The sequence below is a fragment of the Myxocyprinus asiaticus genome, chromosome 30 (assembly GCF_019703515.2).
Source record: "Myxocyprinus asiaticus isolate MX2 ecotype Aquarium Trade chromosome 30, UBuf_Myxa_2, whole genome shotgun sequence".
Taxonomy (NCBI): Eukaryota; Metazoa; Chordata; class Actinopteri; order Cypriniformes; family Catostomidae; genus Myxocyprinus; species Myxocyprinus asiaticus.
This window is the reverse complement of record NC_059373.1, coordinates 14,991,386-15,007,257: the sequence shown is the minus strand read 5'-3', so window position 1 is coordinate 15,007,257 and position 15,872 is coordinate 14,991,386. Positions and strand designations below refer to the sequence as shown.

The window sequence follows — 15,872 nt, the reverse complement described above, 5'->3', positions numbered from 1 at the left end:
TTATTATTATTATTAATAATCATCCAAAATTCTAGATAGTGGAAATGGAAAAAAGAGTTTTGAAAAGAATATTAAAAATCCACAAGGTCATTACCAATTATAAATGACTTAGTGTCATTGTAAGAGATTTTTTGCAATATCACATAAAAATGTGCAACCTGACATATCACTGAGAAAAGTGTCATGAGAAGCCCTGAGAAATCACAGTCAGTTTTTTTTTTAAGCCAATCTAGTCGATCAAAAAGACTCTTCCTGTCCTCATTTTGTGTTTGGGTTGGTTGACATGTCTTTAGAGGGTGGAGATTTGTAGAGTGGGTGTGGTTAAAGTTAGCACAATGATGGAAGTTACATTTGAAATTACTGTAAAAAAAACAAAACAAAAAAAACAGTAACATACTGGCCTAAGAGCCATTAAAAGTTTGTCTTATTTAACGAAATAGTAACAACTAGAACTTTAATAAATAAACAACAATATTTATAAAGAATTATAATTATTATTAGATATTATATGTATACATAATATTTAATATATCAAATATTTTATGTAGATATTATCTAAAATAATTTTGTTAATTTTGTTAATATGCTCTTATGAAGCCTGGCAGTATGTTTACTTTGCATGGCATTTCCTTGAAGTTTCTGCATGGCTTGGCATCCATGGTTGGTCTCTTTAGTGAATCAGCCTTGTTTCTTAAAGGGTAGCCCTGGTGGCCATTTGTGCTCCAAATGCATTCTCTCATTCTTCTGCCCTTTTGCCCCCTCCTCTATCCCTGCCCCTATTGAGAAAGCCCCTATAAATTTAATGGACACTTACCAGGGAGCCATAAATTCAAGGAGCACTCATAATCAGTACAACACAAATGGGGCGACTGAACTAGGTGAGTGGGTGAGAAAGAAGGCTGACTGGGTTGCATCCCAGTTTAAATGTATTAATGAGACTGGCTCGCAGGCAGATGCTACAGATCACAGTCTATAAAGTAAGCATGCACATCTGCCAAGGCTAAGGCTATAGGCTTGACCTCTTGATTATATGGGAAAATAAAATTATTGAAATTAAAATAGAAAAAAAAAGAGAGAGAGATGAGGGGGAGTTTAGGGGCATAGTATTGTTTAGATTACCAATAGGGGTTAAAATCATGGCATTATTGCAAACAACCTTATTCCAATAGAAATGTATAGAGCTATTAATGCAATTTAAAATGCATGGATTACTTATGTAATGTAAAAAATATATATATATTTTTAAATATTATTTTAATATAGAATGTTTGATATTAAAGTATTAATTTTACAAATATTTAAATTGTAATATTAAAATATCAATAACAATTTAAAATGTACTTCATGAAGTAACATTTAAATAAACTGTTTATTTATTTAAATCAAATATAATATTTAAAATGACTGAATCAACCTGAATACAATATGGCAATGAAAGTCATTTTAGGTAGTCATATTAGGGAGCTCTTTAAACTTCCCTCATTCACTTTTTACTGTACACTATAACAGATTATAATTTACTAAAACTATATTTTATCAATGCCCTCCCAGTTCATTAAAACGTCTTGGCAATTTGGTTGTTGTGAATACATCTTGGACAGTAATATTCAGATTTGTTTCCACAAAGGTCAATCATTTGTATTGCATCATCCATGACATTGATCTGAATAAGAGTGCCACTGGGATTAAGTTTTGGCAGAGTAATCCCAGAGGGGAACCAATAAAGATTAATAAATACAGAAGTAATCTGCGGTGCTGAGCCTATGTGAAAACACTCTCAGCATTAATCCCTATGGTTCCCATTTTACAGTCCCTGCATGAGATTCCAGACACAGGGGAAGAATCTTTAATACATGCCATGCCAATTCCAATAGTTTGCTTTCAACAACCTGCAATAATTAGACAGACAGCCAGAGAGATATAGATGGATAAACACACATTGATAAATAGCTAGATGGATGGATGGATGGATGGATGGATGGATGGATAAAAAAAATAACAGTGCAAAAAGCAAAATTAGGCCACAATGTTTATTCAGTAGTGTTGTTTTAACTTATAGGTACAATACTGTCTGCTTTTTGTACAACAGCAACAAAAAAGTTACCATTTCAATCTGCTTTGCTTACACGATACCAATCACTCTAGCCATTCTGGCATATACATTGCCTCGAACCAAGACAGACATTTGCATGTTTCCAAATGGTAGGCACTTTGAAGGTTTAAAACATTTGTGAATATACATTTATATATAATTCTATATAGATTTTTTCCCATACATGAATAAGTAATTGGAGTCAATGGTCAGATGTCTAGTCAAAACCCAAACAAAAACTAAGTGTGGCCAAAGGAATACGCAGCAATGTGAAAATAAAATGAGTCTTTGGGTTTGCCTATGTTTTCTCAATACCTTGCTTTGCTCAGCTCCAGCTTAGGTGGGTATGGGTCAGTACAGTCACTGAGGGGTGTTGGTCACAGTTGGGTACAGTTTTACAGAGGAACAAGGGGGGCGAGAAAGGACGGATTTTAAAATCGAACAGGAGTGGATTCGCAATGCTTCTCAAGGCAACTTCACAACCTTTATATGAATCTAAAGAGAGAGAGGCAGCGCTTGTTTAGTTATACTGATCTGTAGAGGACATTACTTTTGATGAGCACCATTACGGATTAACCTCATTTCAGCAATGACAACTGTTTTACAGATGTAGCTGACAGATTGTATATGATCACCAACCACTTCCAAACTAATACCACTGGAATCCACTTTCAACAATGATTCCCCAGTGGTGATTTCATGTAAATATATGTTGACTCAACTTGCTAGCTTGTTTAGTCCCAGTAGGACAGCTGCTCCCTGTAACAGTAACATCTGATCTACTTTCTTGATGAGCTAATAAAAGCAGATCAGTACAGAATCTTGAGCTTTTCATCACCGAAACATCAGAACTGCGCTTTGATCAAAGGAACATCTAGGGGTGGGCAGGCCATGTCAGCGCCCCGAGAAGAGCCAGTCTGAGCTAACTCATCCTCCAATTATAACGACAGAGTAATGGAGGGAAGGCTACGGGCTCATCAATTCGATAAATCTAGCTCTCTTCAAACATCTAAGGGCAGATTTAGAGTCGGCATGACGTGGATGAAGACAACTGATGTATGGGAGTGTACAAATGGCACTGGTTAATTTTTTAACCCACAAACACTGCTGGGCTCATGCACAGATGAAGCCTCAATGCTCAGCGAACAATCACAAAAAAATCTGCAAGACGTGTGGGTCTTTTAACACCATTTTTAACACCAGTTCTAAGACCAAGTACAGAAAAAGCGAACATAAAACAAAATACCATAAACGGTCGCTCTAACCAAGTTGTTGTGAAATAAAATAACAAATCAACATCGCAACCTGCAGGGAAAAAATGTACATTGACTCGTTAAGAGTTAATCCAAACTACAGAAAGGCATTTTTCACCATCCGAGAAAAGATAAATTAATGAATATACACTTATGATCAACATCAGACATGCTAGGACAAAAAAAGAAAAAAAGAAATAAGAGGAGAAATGAAAACAGGACTGATACAGAACAATTATATTCAATTATTCCACTTTAAATTTTTTCTTTACAAATACATACTGCTACAGTTAAAAAGTAGTCAGCGACTAAAAACAGCTCCTTTGACAGAAGACGGATGCGGAAATTTCCTCACCTTTACAGATTGTGGTTGTCTTTTCAGCCATTTCATATACACAGAAAATCATGTTTAAATACAGAGAGATTTGCTGTTAAATAAGCAACACTTGCTTTTTTTCATAAAAAAAAAGAGGAAAGAAAATGTCTTAATTACAATACTCTATGCAAAAGCTTTCCTTTGTTATTTTTTTTTTCCCTCAATCATGTTGTATGATTTAAATTCAGAACTAGTTTGTCATAGTCACTGATATTAGACCACCACTCTGGTTGGTGAAGCTCGGTTTCTATGAGCGAGTCTATGCATAAAACTCCTTAGTGGGAGCTTTTTGATAAGCCGCTCCGGAGGGCTTCCTCTCACCGAGGTCGTAGCTGCCTTCATCCTTCTTTCTCATGCGGTACACCAACAGGAGGATGAGGAAGATGGCAAAGAGGAAGCCGATAACTCCACCCGCAATGACAGCTGAAATAGAGGATTTAGGGAGGTTTAATGAGTCAGTTTATTTCAGATGAGAAAAGATAAATGGGAGTCAGCTATTTCTCATGCTGTATGTTGAAATATTACAGCTGGTGGGCTATATGACTAAAGTGTTGTCTGAGATTCTATGGCACATAGAAAGCAGATCCCTGTCCTACTCAGCTTGGCCTTATATACAGTAACTGGATAATTAAATAAGGACCCCCTCAATATTGCTTCAGGGTCAAGAGATTTATAGAGAGGAAGTGTGTAAACCCCAAACAGGAAGACTTTATATCTTCACGTTCATCTGTCTACATTCTACAGGATATTAAACAGACAGCCAACAAGCTGAGTGTACTTAAGTTAAACATTTGACACTTAAGAAACATCAATAAATTGATCTGTTATTTTTGAGTGGGTTGTATGGTAAAATCTTATACATCATTTCTAAGACGGAGGATTAAGTGTGCATTCTGGCAAGAAAAATAAATAAATAAAAATGTGCAGTGAACTCTCAAATCTCCCAGTGAGGGTTGCAGCTAAAGTTTGAGAAAGTGCATGCTGCGACACCATGAATTATGTGCAAGAATTCCTCAGAGCTCCTCAGAAATCCTCTATTCAAAACATCTGTCATTACTTGTTTGGTGTGTCACCTGAAGTTACTCAGAAGTATCTTAGAGTGCTGCCGTACCTAAGTAACTAGCCATACTAACATACCGATGACGATTAACCTACCTGCCAAAACCTCTGTCCTCTGGAAGAGATTTTCAGACTGGACATCAAGGGGATCCAACGGAGATCGAGGGAAGCTGGTGGTGCTTGTGAGTAGGTTTCTGCGCGAGTCCTCTGTGGCAAGAACTGGGGGCTGAGTGGAGAACTTGAAGTGTTACAATAAGTGAAAGATGACTTTCATAATAATGGGCTTTCTGCTGGATAACTGCACATTTAAATCATTTACACTCAAAGTTCAACTTATGATGGAATTTATTGCACACTAAGCTAGCACTCACCTCAGTCCTAACTCGTTTCTTTGTGTCTTTGGGGACATCGCGGGCTGTAGGTGTCTCCACTTTCAGTGTGAAGTCTTTGGTGGAGTCCTGTGTGGGCTCTGCTTTAGGCATGATGAACAATGTGTTTACTGTAGAAGCTTCCTCTATCTCATCTCCACCTCCTGAAAGACAATGAAAATCACATTTGATTGATTCATTAGATTGTGAACCTAGAATCAATGATGGTTGATTCTACTCTGCTGAAAACACCTGCTTGCAGCAGCATGAATTTCCATGCTGGTCCAGTCTGACTTGTGCACTGCAAAAAAATATTTTTCTTTAATGTTTTTTTGTTTTTCATTCATCCACATTTTTGCCTTGTTTTCCAGTAAAATTATCTTAACATCTTTAAAAGGATAGTTTACCCAAAAATGAAAATTCCCATATCATCAAATTCCCATTTACTCACCCTCATGCCATCTCAGATGTGTATGACTTTCTTCTGCTGAACACAAATGAAGATTTTTAGAAAAGTATTTCAGCTCTGTAGGTCCACACAATGCAACTGAATGGTGACCAAAACTTTGAAGCTCCAAAAAGCACATAAAGGCACCATAAAAGTAATCCATATCACTCAAGTGGTTAAATCCATATCTTCTGAAGCGATATAAGTGTGGGTGATAAAATAGAAGTCCTTTTTTACTATTAGTTCTCCTACCTGCCCAGTACGTGGCGATATGCACAAAGAATGCACATTGCCAAAAACAAAAGAAGAATGTGAAAGTGAAGATTGATAGTAAAAAAGGACTTAAATATTGATCTGTTTCTCACCTACACATGTCATTTTGCTTCAGAAGATATGGATTAAACCACTGGAGTATGGATTACTTCTATGCTGCCTTTATATGCTTTTGGAGCTTCAAAGTATTGGTCACCATTCACTTGTATTGTGAGGACCTACAGAACAGATATTTTTCAAAAAACCTTTGTTTGTGTTCTGCAGAAGAAAGAAAGTCTTTCACATTTGGATGGCATGAGGGTGAGTAAATGATGAGAGAATATTAATTTTTGGTGAACTAGATCCATTTACTAGAGAAGCAAAATTGCAAACAATAATGAAATTTGTTTTCAGAGATTGTATCTTGATTCAAATGTATTTTTCTTACACCACTGACAAATATTCTTTTTGTTTTAAGCTTAAATCTAACAACATTTTGTAAGGTTTATGCTTAAAACAAGAAAAAAAAAATGTGCCAATGTTTTAAGAAAAATAAACTTATTTCATCATATAGTATCTGAAGTCTTATAATCTTATATCAGAGTTTTGCTTTTTACGTAAGTTTATCTTTAAGGATGTTTACTAAAAAAAAAAAAAAAGACAAATAATAATAATAATTAAGATTGATATTTTTTTATTCTTTATTTTTTTGCAGTCTGCTGGTCCAGTGGTACAGCTGGTTGACCAGCATAGTCTTTCTGGTGAAGATGGATGACCAAAGTGGTGTTACTGATAGTGTTATAAGCTAACTTAACAGCCTGTTTGGGGACAAATCAGCACACCAGCATCCCATGTTGGAGAATAGCATCCAAAACACACATATGCCAGCCTTTCTGGTAATGTCAGCAGGGAAGGCACTCCTTATGAGCACAAAATGTGGAGATGTTACCTGATCCTGATCCAGAGCTGAAGTCATCGTCATCTTCGGGGTAACCTCCTGATCCAGCCTCCTCCAGGTATAAGTCATCAGTCGTGGAGGGGGATTTGGCTGCTGAGACTGCTATCTGCAATGGCAACAGTTAACTGTGAGTCATAAAATTGGAGGTTAAGACAGGTTTCATTGTCTGTCCATATAGCTCAAACCCCTTGACACAAGGAGGACATATGAAATAGATTTTATCTCAGTAATGTTTCAGAAAGCAGTAAACTTCCCGTTTTGCCACAGTGTGAATGAGTATTCCCTTTCTTTTCAGCTCACTGCTGAAATTTGAAAGTCAATATTTTCTGCCTTAATACGTATTATACACAGTCTAACCTTGCAATCAAAAGCCTCTGCATTGACACAGGCCCGGCAGCTATAAGTAAAATGTTCTCCATAACCAAGCGTTCAGAATGAACTGCAAGCTTAGCTACTTCTATAGAGCCACATTATGACACAGTAGTAAGTTCACTTTCCAACAACAAATGTACTCTTCCAGCAGGAGCCCATCCCCATCAACTCCTTAACCCTGCCCCTATACCACTAAAAAACATCTAGAAGTGTACAAGCCAAGGGTTAATTTCAATCAGAATGCCTTGTTGGAATATATAGAGCTGATTGGATGGTTGACTCTGCACTGTTTGCAACCTCAACAACTAGGGCTGTCACGATTACTCGATTTCATTCGATTCTTTGATTTAAAAAAATCCTTGATTACAAAATTGCCCAAATTGACAAATCGAAAATAAGGCAGAGGTGATGCAGTCCACAGATGACGGTGCGAGTTTATTTATTCTCAATAAACAAGATTGATGGGCAGACATTGTTTCTGAAAAGATAAAATATTATATTTCCATAGCCTGTTTTTCCATATTTGAGTTCTAAACTAAAATTGATAGATCATGTTGAACTAGTTAAAGAAAAAAGTAGATCTTGCATTTAAAAAGTTGGGCACACCTGGAGAAGCCAATCTCTGTCAGCTTGAATAAACATCTTTTTATATTATAGACATGCTTTGGGTGTCTGTTGGCTTTAGATATTTTTTGGACAATTGTTCTGTTGTTGTTATTCAATCGGAAAATACATCAAAACTTAGGCTAATTAATGCACTTTAGTCAAACGTGACCTCATCTCGACAACTTTATGCAATCTGAGTTATTAAATATTTTTTCTGATCACTCGATTAATCGTCAGAAAAATTGTTAGATTACTCAATTACCAAAATAATCGATAGTGACAGTCCTATCTACAACCAGTGACCAATCAATAAAATCACTACTGAAATATCTGTGACAAGTTGTAATGCAAATGGGGATATATAGGAATGGGAATTCTAAGTAATTTAACAGTTCTGGTTCCAATTGCTCTTAATGATTTCGATTCCTAAATGGTTGCATTAACAATTCTTACTTTTGAGGAAACAATATTTGGAAGTGAATTTTAATTGCATTAACATTTCAGATTTCAACAGAGTAGATTGCAAATCAGAGATAATACAATTCTTGCAAAATACTTTTTAATTGACTTTTCAAAGATTTTTTGAGGCATGAATGCATCTAATAATTGGTCCTACTTTAACTATATATTAAATAAAAATTCAAATCAAACAAAAATGTTTTAGGATCTTTAAGTACAGCATTATATATCAAAAAGTACTTGGTTAATTTTGAGTTGGTCATAACTTCCATGTCAGTGAGATTACTTCAGTCACTTTTCTGGTCGAATTGCTTTTGTTTCACTACAGAGAACCGGTCCATAGTGGCCCATTCATTCTAGAAATGCATTACACTGGTCGCACTGTGTGTTTCGCCCTGTGGAGTCAAAAGAACAGGCTCATAAGAGTCATTCATTAAGGAATCAGACTAGAATCGGACTAAACTCTGTGTTGCGAGACATGTTCCGGATAACATTTTAAATGTTTAAATGAATAAAAAACGGTTTTCGGTTCCCAATCCTATTATATGCTGTCTACAGACAGGCTATACAGATAATTAAAGTAGGGTCCAAAACAGTATTGTCCACTTTGAAAATCTGGGATTCATTTAAACCTGAAAATAAAAATATGCTAAATATCAAATTGTCACAGCCCTCTCGGCTGTATCGTTCGTGTGCATGAGGTATGTTGTGTGTGTGTGTGTATGTGTGTTGTCTTTCTCTCTCTCTTTTTGATTGCTCTCAGGTGTGCTGTGGCCAATGGAGCTGATTATTGTTGGGGCACACCGGCAAGCAGTGTGATCCATCCTATATAAACCGGGTGATCCATGGCTGAGGTGGGTGATGGGAGACGGATGTGTGAGATCTATAGCCACCTTGTTCATGGGTGTGCAGGTGTGTGTTGACTCTTCTCCCAGGTTCTCCACTCCGGTTGGAGTGGGGAGCACGTGGTTATTTTACTTAAAACTCTGGAGTTGTGTTGTCTTTTTACATACTGAGCTGTCAATAAAAGTGCCAATTTTTGCTACTCTCGCCTCCCTGCACCTCTTTGTTACATTCTGTTTTTAAGGTGTAACAAATACTATGACAATCTGAAATTTTCTTTTTTCATTTCACCTTTAAGCTCCAATACATTTTAACTTGTTTTGCTGATAATATAATTTTAACTGGGGGGGAAAGAAGCATATTGACAAGCTGACTTAGACTTTTGAGCCCCAATGTATATACAGTATGTGGTAAATATCTGTAGAGGTTTTTGTAGTTGTGCAAATCAGGATCCTTTGTGTTATCTTTTGGTCTTTGTGGAGAAGTTTACCAGTCCAATGGAAACCAGCATTCAGGGCCAATCCTGCCCTGCCTGTGATGATCTCTCCATACTGAGGCAGCTTTAGAAAAAGTCCCATAATATCAGTGCCATAGATTCAAGGGGGGATGTGGGAGAGGTGACGCCCACCCCCCCCCAATATTTATACAATAATGAATGGAAACATGTAAATTCTTCACACAGTACCCCCCACCTATAAATCATGCTTGAGGGCTCGGGAGTTGATTACAGACAGTTTGCAACACAGATACTGGTATCTTTGTTCCAGGAGCTGTCCGTGTTTGCAGCTGATATAGCCACAGTGTCAATGAACACAAATTGATTTTTTTCCTATGGGTGGGAGGACAGGAGACACAGGACTGATGGAGATTCCAAAGAAAAAAAGTTTTCTTTCTCCTCTATAAGGTATTACTAAACTGTGTATTTGTTTGTATGTCTTTGTGAGACATAGCATAAAAAAAAGCCAAAATACTTTCTTACAAAGAGACAGAGCTGCAGATAGGACACAATGATAAACCAGAACAATAACTGGCTCATTCAAAAGCAGCAGTGACTTCTCAAAGAAAAGCATCTAAGGCAAAGTCCTGATCAAAGGAGGAATTTGTTCAAAGCAACTTTATCTTAACCTCTATAACTCAGCATTGCTATTCTCTCTGTGGACAATTCACTTGCCTGGCCCACACAACACCACTGATTGAAATGCAAAGTACAAAGGACACAATTGTCTGGGCCACACACAGGCGCATCAGCTGGGATCAATATCCTCAGTTACTTCTTTGTCAATGGAATTCTAGTCAAAGTTCTCTGATGAGGTGTCTAATGTGTCTTTATGCATGGCTATGGACAATAAACAGCCCACAGAGTCCTTCAGAGGTTTTTAAAACCTTTTCAAGGAATGCATTTTACTTGAGTGCTTTTGAACAATTATCAATTTTCTAAATGTCTAGCTTTGAAAAAACACAAATGCCACTGGATGGACTGGATTCTTTACAGACTCAAAGTGCTTTTGTGTTTGAATTATGTATTTATATTCTTCAATCAGCATGGAAAATGAAAAGGCAATCATCACTAATTGCTTATAAATCACTAATTGACTTTGTGGTCTATTCATGAACGATACCTCAAATTGAGTGAGTTGAGGAAAGGTGAGCTATTACTTTTTCAGCCTGATCTCATGAAATTTTTATAAACATTGCAACATTTTTGCAAAACCGAGCAAAATGAGGCTGTAATCAGATGAGGTTTTTAAGGTGAAATTAAGATGGAGGTTTTTATAAGTAAATGTACCTCCCTAACTTAAAACTTAACCCTAAACCCAACCAATAGTGTCCGAAAAGATAAATGAGATTTAAAAAAAACAGACATCCTTACCTTTAACCAACACCTAACCCTAACCAATAGTGTTTTAAATTGCAAATAAAAAACACAATAACTGAAGCATTCATGTCATTTTGTGTCTCTTCTATGCCACTTTTACACGTCTTTAGCTGGTTTTGAACAGTAGCCGTTGAGCTCAAAGTCCAATGCTCTTTTAAGTGAGCTACCAAACAAGCTGAAGACATTGGAATAAGTGTGTATATGTAGGTGGGTCTGTAATGCAAGTATAAAAATGTTTAGTTTTTCAAATCATGTGTTAAAGTAAAAGTGTTTTGACACAACATAGCGGGGGGGGGGGGGGGTGAGTAACAGAATGAAAAATAAGTTTTTATAAAATCAAAATCAGCAATTGTACTCGTGATGTGTGACAATGATTAAACCACACAGTTGGTGTAGCGCCTCTAGTGTTCATTTCACCAGGAAACTGCAGCAAAATGTAGAAAGCGGCACGTACAAGTCAGTTTGCAAAAATGTATATAATGTTCATTCCATGAGACCAGGTTTTACTTTAGACTTAATTTCATCTGGTGGATGATAAAAATAACTTACATTGAAGGAGCAACCAGAATATAATAGAGATTTGGGGTAGGCTCTTTTGACCTGGACCTTTAAGTAACCATCAAGAAATCCCCTAGAAACCAGCTACAACACCCTAACATCATGGCAATGACTTTTGCACCACTCGCATTTTCTTCCGAAAATGTAATTTTTTTTTTTTTTAATTTAAAGTTTCTTTAAACTCAGACATTCCCTACTCAGATAAACAATGTATCATGCCTTAAATATTTGCTATATACAGTGCATCCGGAAAGTATTCACAGCACTTCACTTTTTCCACATTTTGTTATGTTACAGCCTTATTCCAAAATGGATTAAATTCATCATTTTCCTCAATTCTACAAACAATACCCCACAATGACAATGTGAAAGTTTGTTTGAAATCTTTGCAAATTTATTAAAAAAAAGAAAAAAAAAAGAAAAACCATGTACATAAGTATTCACAGCCTTTGCGCAATACTTTGTTGAAGCACTTTTGGCACCAATTACAGCCTCAAGTCTATTTGAGTATGATGCTACAAGCTTGGCACACCTATTTTTGGGCAGTTTCTCCCATTCTTCTTTGCAGGACCTCTCAAGCTCCATCAGGTTGGATGGGGAGCGTCGGTGCACAGCCATTTTCAGATCTCTCCAGAGATGTTCAATCGGGTTCAAGTCTGGACTCTTGCTGGGCCACTCAAGGACATTCACAGAGTTGTTCCGTAGCCACTCCTTTGTTATCTTGGCAGTGTGCTTAGGGTCGTTGTCCTGTTGGAAGATGAACCTTCGCCCCAGTCTGAGGTCCAGAGCGCTCTGGAGCAGGTTTTCATCAAGGATGTCTCTGTACATTGCTGCATTCATCTTTCCCTCGATTCTTGACTAGTCTCCCAGTTTCTGCTGCTGAAAAACATCCCCACAGTATGATGCTGCCACCACCATGCTTCACTGTAGGGATGGTATTGGCCAGTTGATGAGCAGTGCCTGGTTTCCTCCAGACATGACGCTTGCTATTCAGGCCAAAGAGTTCAATCTTTGTTTCTCATGGTCTGAGAGTCCTTCAGGTGCCTTTTGGCAAACTCCAGGCGGGCTGTCATGTGCCTTTTACGGAGGAGTGGCTTCCGTCTGGCCGGATTGGTGGAGTGCTGCAGAGATGGTTGTTCTTCTGGAAGGTTCTCCTCTCTCCACAGAGAAATGCTGGAGCTCTGTCAGAGTGACTATCGGGTTCTTGGTCACTTCCCTGACTAAGGCCCTTCTCCCCCCCGATCGCTCAGTTTGGCCAGGCGGCCAGCTCTAGGAAGAGTCCTGGTGGTTCCAAACTTCTTCCATTTACGGATGATGGAGGCCACTGTGCTCACTGGGACCTTCAATGCTGCAAAAATTATTACTGTACCCTTCCCCAGATCTGTGCCTCGATACAATCCTGTCTCGGAGGTCTACAGACAATTCCTTGGACTTCATGGCTTGGTTTGTGCTCTGACATGCACTGTTAACTGTGGGACCTTATATAGACAGGTGTGTGCCTTTCCAAATCATGTCCAATCAACTGAATTTATCACAGGTGGACTCCAATTAAGTTGAAGAAACATCTCAAGGATGATCAGTGGAAACAGGATGCACCTGAGCTCAATTTTGAGTGTCATGGTAAAGGCTGTGAATACTTATGTACATGTGATTTTTTTCGTTTTTTATTTTTAATAAATTTGCAAAGATTTCAAACAAACTTCTTTCACGTTGTCATTATGGGGTATTGTTTGTAGAATTTTGAGGAAAATAATGAATTTAATCCATTTTGGAATAAGGCTGTAACATAACAAAATGTGGAAAAAGTGAAGCGCTGTGAACACTTTCCGGATGCACTGTAAGACAGTTAATTGATAACCTTTGAACTTCTGGCTTTTTTTGTTTTGTTTTGTTAGATTAAACATCTGCCAGAGCACCGTCTGACACAAAGACCCAATAACACCAATCCACCTCCCCTAACACATGCTCTGAACCCTAACATCATCGCAAACTGACCCAAACACAAGCCCACAGAGTGGAGTAATGGCCTTTTTCTTTTTTTTGGTATAGTTTCAGTATTTTCCAGATATGTTTTAATTTTTGTTTTAGTTAATGAAAAGGTTTAAATTGAGTTTTAATTTATGTTTTCATCATGATAACACTGGTGATGTCACCTTCTGGTCATCTGATTACACTCTAGTACAAACTATAGGACCGACAACCAGTGTTATCATGATGAAAACTAAATTAAAACTCAATATAAACCTTTTCATTAACTAAAACAAAAATTAAAACATATCTGGAAAATAACTCCAAAACTAACTAAATAAAAATAAAAATAATCTAAAATAATTTTCGTTTTTGATATACAGTAGATTATAAACTTTGAAACCTTTTAAACCCACCTTCATTAAACATGAAAATGCCACTAGGTGGCAATAACAATAGACAGCCATGAGAAATTTAAGATCAAGTTAGACAGTTAAAAACTAAAGTAGTAAAAAAAATGTGGGAAAAAAAACCTAAAATGTGAAAATGTATGGAATGACAAATTGAAAATAATACGGAAATAATAATAATTAAAAAAATTACAACTTCAAAACTATAATAACCCTGTCGACAACACAATTTCCATTTCCCAGAGAAAACTCGAAAAGATTTGCCACGAATGACTTTTTCCAGTCGTGGTAATGGCGTCATATCCCATGTGTTACTGAGTGCAAATCAGTTCACGTCTCGATCAGTGAGGACAGTGACTGAGGGGGTGATAGAGCAATGAAGCCCCTAACGAGCACTGGAGAGTGGCCTAGTCAGAGGGAGAGTCGGCAGTAATGAGGGGGCCAGCAGTTTGTAGCCCCCATTATGAAATAGTCACAGCATTTACTTTTGTGTGTCTCTAATGAACAGGCAACCAGCAGGAGGCTGCTCCGTTTCCATAGTGAGCCTGGGTGTGAAAGAGAGAGAGACGGAGAAGCCAGGGAGGGACGAGTGAGAGAGGACAGTGACGGCGAGTGAAGAAAGAGGGAGGGAGGGAAGCTAAAGAATACCACTGCTATGGACAATCTGCTGCCTTCAGGTTACATTGCTAAAAGCCTGTCAAACCGCACATCCATGCCTAGCAACCTTTGAAAGGCAAGAAAGAGTCCCTCTGTCCAATGTATGCTTTAAGCCATGTTATTGTTAAAGTAGGCAGGGGGAAATGGAGGGAAGGACAAAGATAGCTGACTGGTACACTTTTTGCAGCTTGGTCCTCCCCCACTGCATGTTGGCAGTGTTTGCTATTCTTAAAAACTGATGCATATCGTTTAAAAGCAGTATGAGTGGTTGTGTGTGTGTGTGCATTCATATACTATGGTGTCTTACTGCCTACTATTTAGGCCGATATACCCTTCTAGAATACAGGCTTCCATAGACACCTTATGTCTGGGTAATAAAACACAATATTTTGGAGCAAGACAACTCTACTTTCTGTTACTTTTACCCCAAAAACATGCTGAAGCCTGTAAGTTTATCTATACAAACAGAGTGGAACAGATCTATTCCACAATCAAAAGCAAACGTTGCAGTGGTGCAATCAATACTGACATTTTATCCAAACCTCAGGCCCAGGAGCTTCATCAATCAGCAGTGTGTTTATGAGGGTAATGGAGAGGGTCTGTAATGGAGAGTGGGGAAGAGCATTTAGCGACTGATAATAAGCTGAAAACTTGTGCACATAAAGTGAGACAGTGTAATAGAGAAATCATCTTATTATTCTCTGCTTTTCACATCAAAACGTAAAAAGAAATGCGCAATATATTTGTGCACATTGAATAACCTGGTAAGAACGGCGGTAAAGGTGTTCACATGCAAAGCGAAATCGGAGTAGTGGGCAAACAGATTTTTTTTTTTTTTTAAGTGTTTACATTACCTTACACGTTGTTGGCTTATTAAGCATAATCGGTGCAAGATCGTGTATTTAAATGCACTCTTTGATTTAGAAACATGTTTTGAGTTGAGTTTTGAGTACACTAAAGGGTTAGACCAGTTTTAATTTAGCACAAAAAACTTACAATACATTTCTGTGTCTAAGTGACTCAAAATGATGTTGCAGGACACAACGGACATTGTTAACGTGCCTCAATAAAAGACAGATGTAAATTGGAAGTTACACATGGCTTAACTGGGCAGTCAAAAGTACTTTTAAAGTAGAAATTTGCTTAGGAAACTCTACACTGAGGCAGAAGAAACTGAAAGTAGACCGGTGTAGAAGGGGTATGATCTCTCTGTTCTTCTAGGCCTGAGGTTTTATTGCCCTCCTAAGGTTCATAATCAGGAACTAATTAACAGTCTTTCAGGAAAACGAGGGGAGCGGTTTGGAGCTTCTCCAGGAA

At 37.6% G+C, this 15,872-nt stretch overlaps 1 protein-coding gene across 2 annotated transcripts in view; it reads right to left on the bottom strand.

Annotated features, from left to right (window-relative positions):
* Positions 1 to 2,016: 2,016 nt before the first annotated feature.
* Positions 2,017 to 15,872, bottom strand: part of LOC127420641 (syndecan-2-A-like) — a 47,219-nt gene continuing 33,363 nt past the window's right edge. The window contains exons 2-5 of one of the 2 annotated variants that reach the window (XM_051663056.1): positions 6,798 to 6,912; positions 5,152 to 5,312; positions 4,877 to 5,018; positions 2,017 to 4,144 (exon numbers count right to left, since the gene is read on the bottom strand). In XM_051663056.1, coding sequence (XP_051519016.1) covers positions 3,981 to 4,144; positions 4,877 to 5,018; positions 5,152 to 5,312; positions 6,798 to 6,912 — 582 coding nt within the window. In that variant the 3' untranslated portion in view covers positions 2,017 to 3,980. The remainder of the gene's footprint in view (positions 4,145 to 4,876; positions 5,019 to 5,151; positions 5,313 to 6,797; positions 6,913 to 15,872) is intronic. The other variant, XM_051663057.1, reaches the window with a different exon arrangement.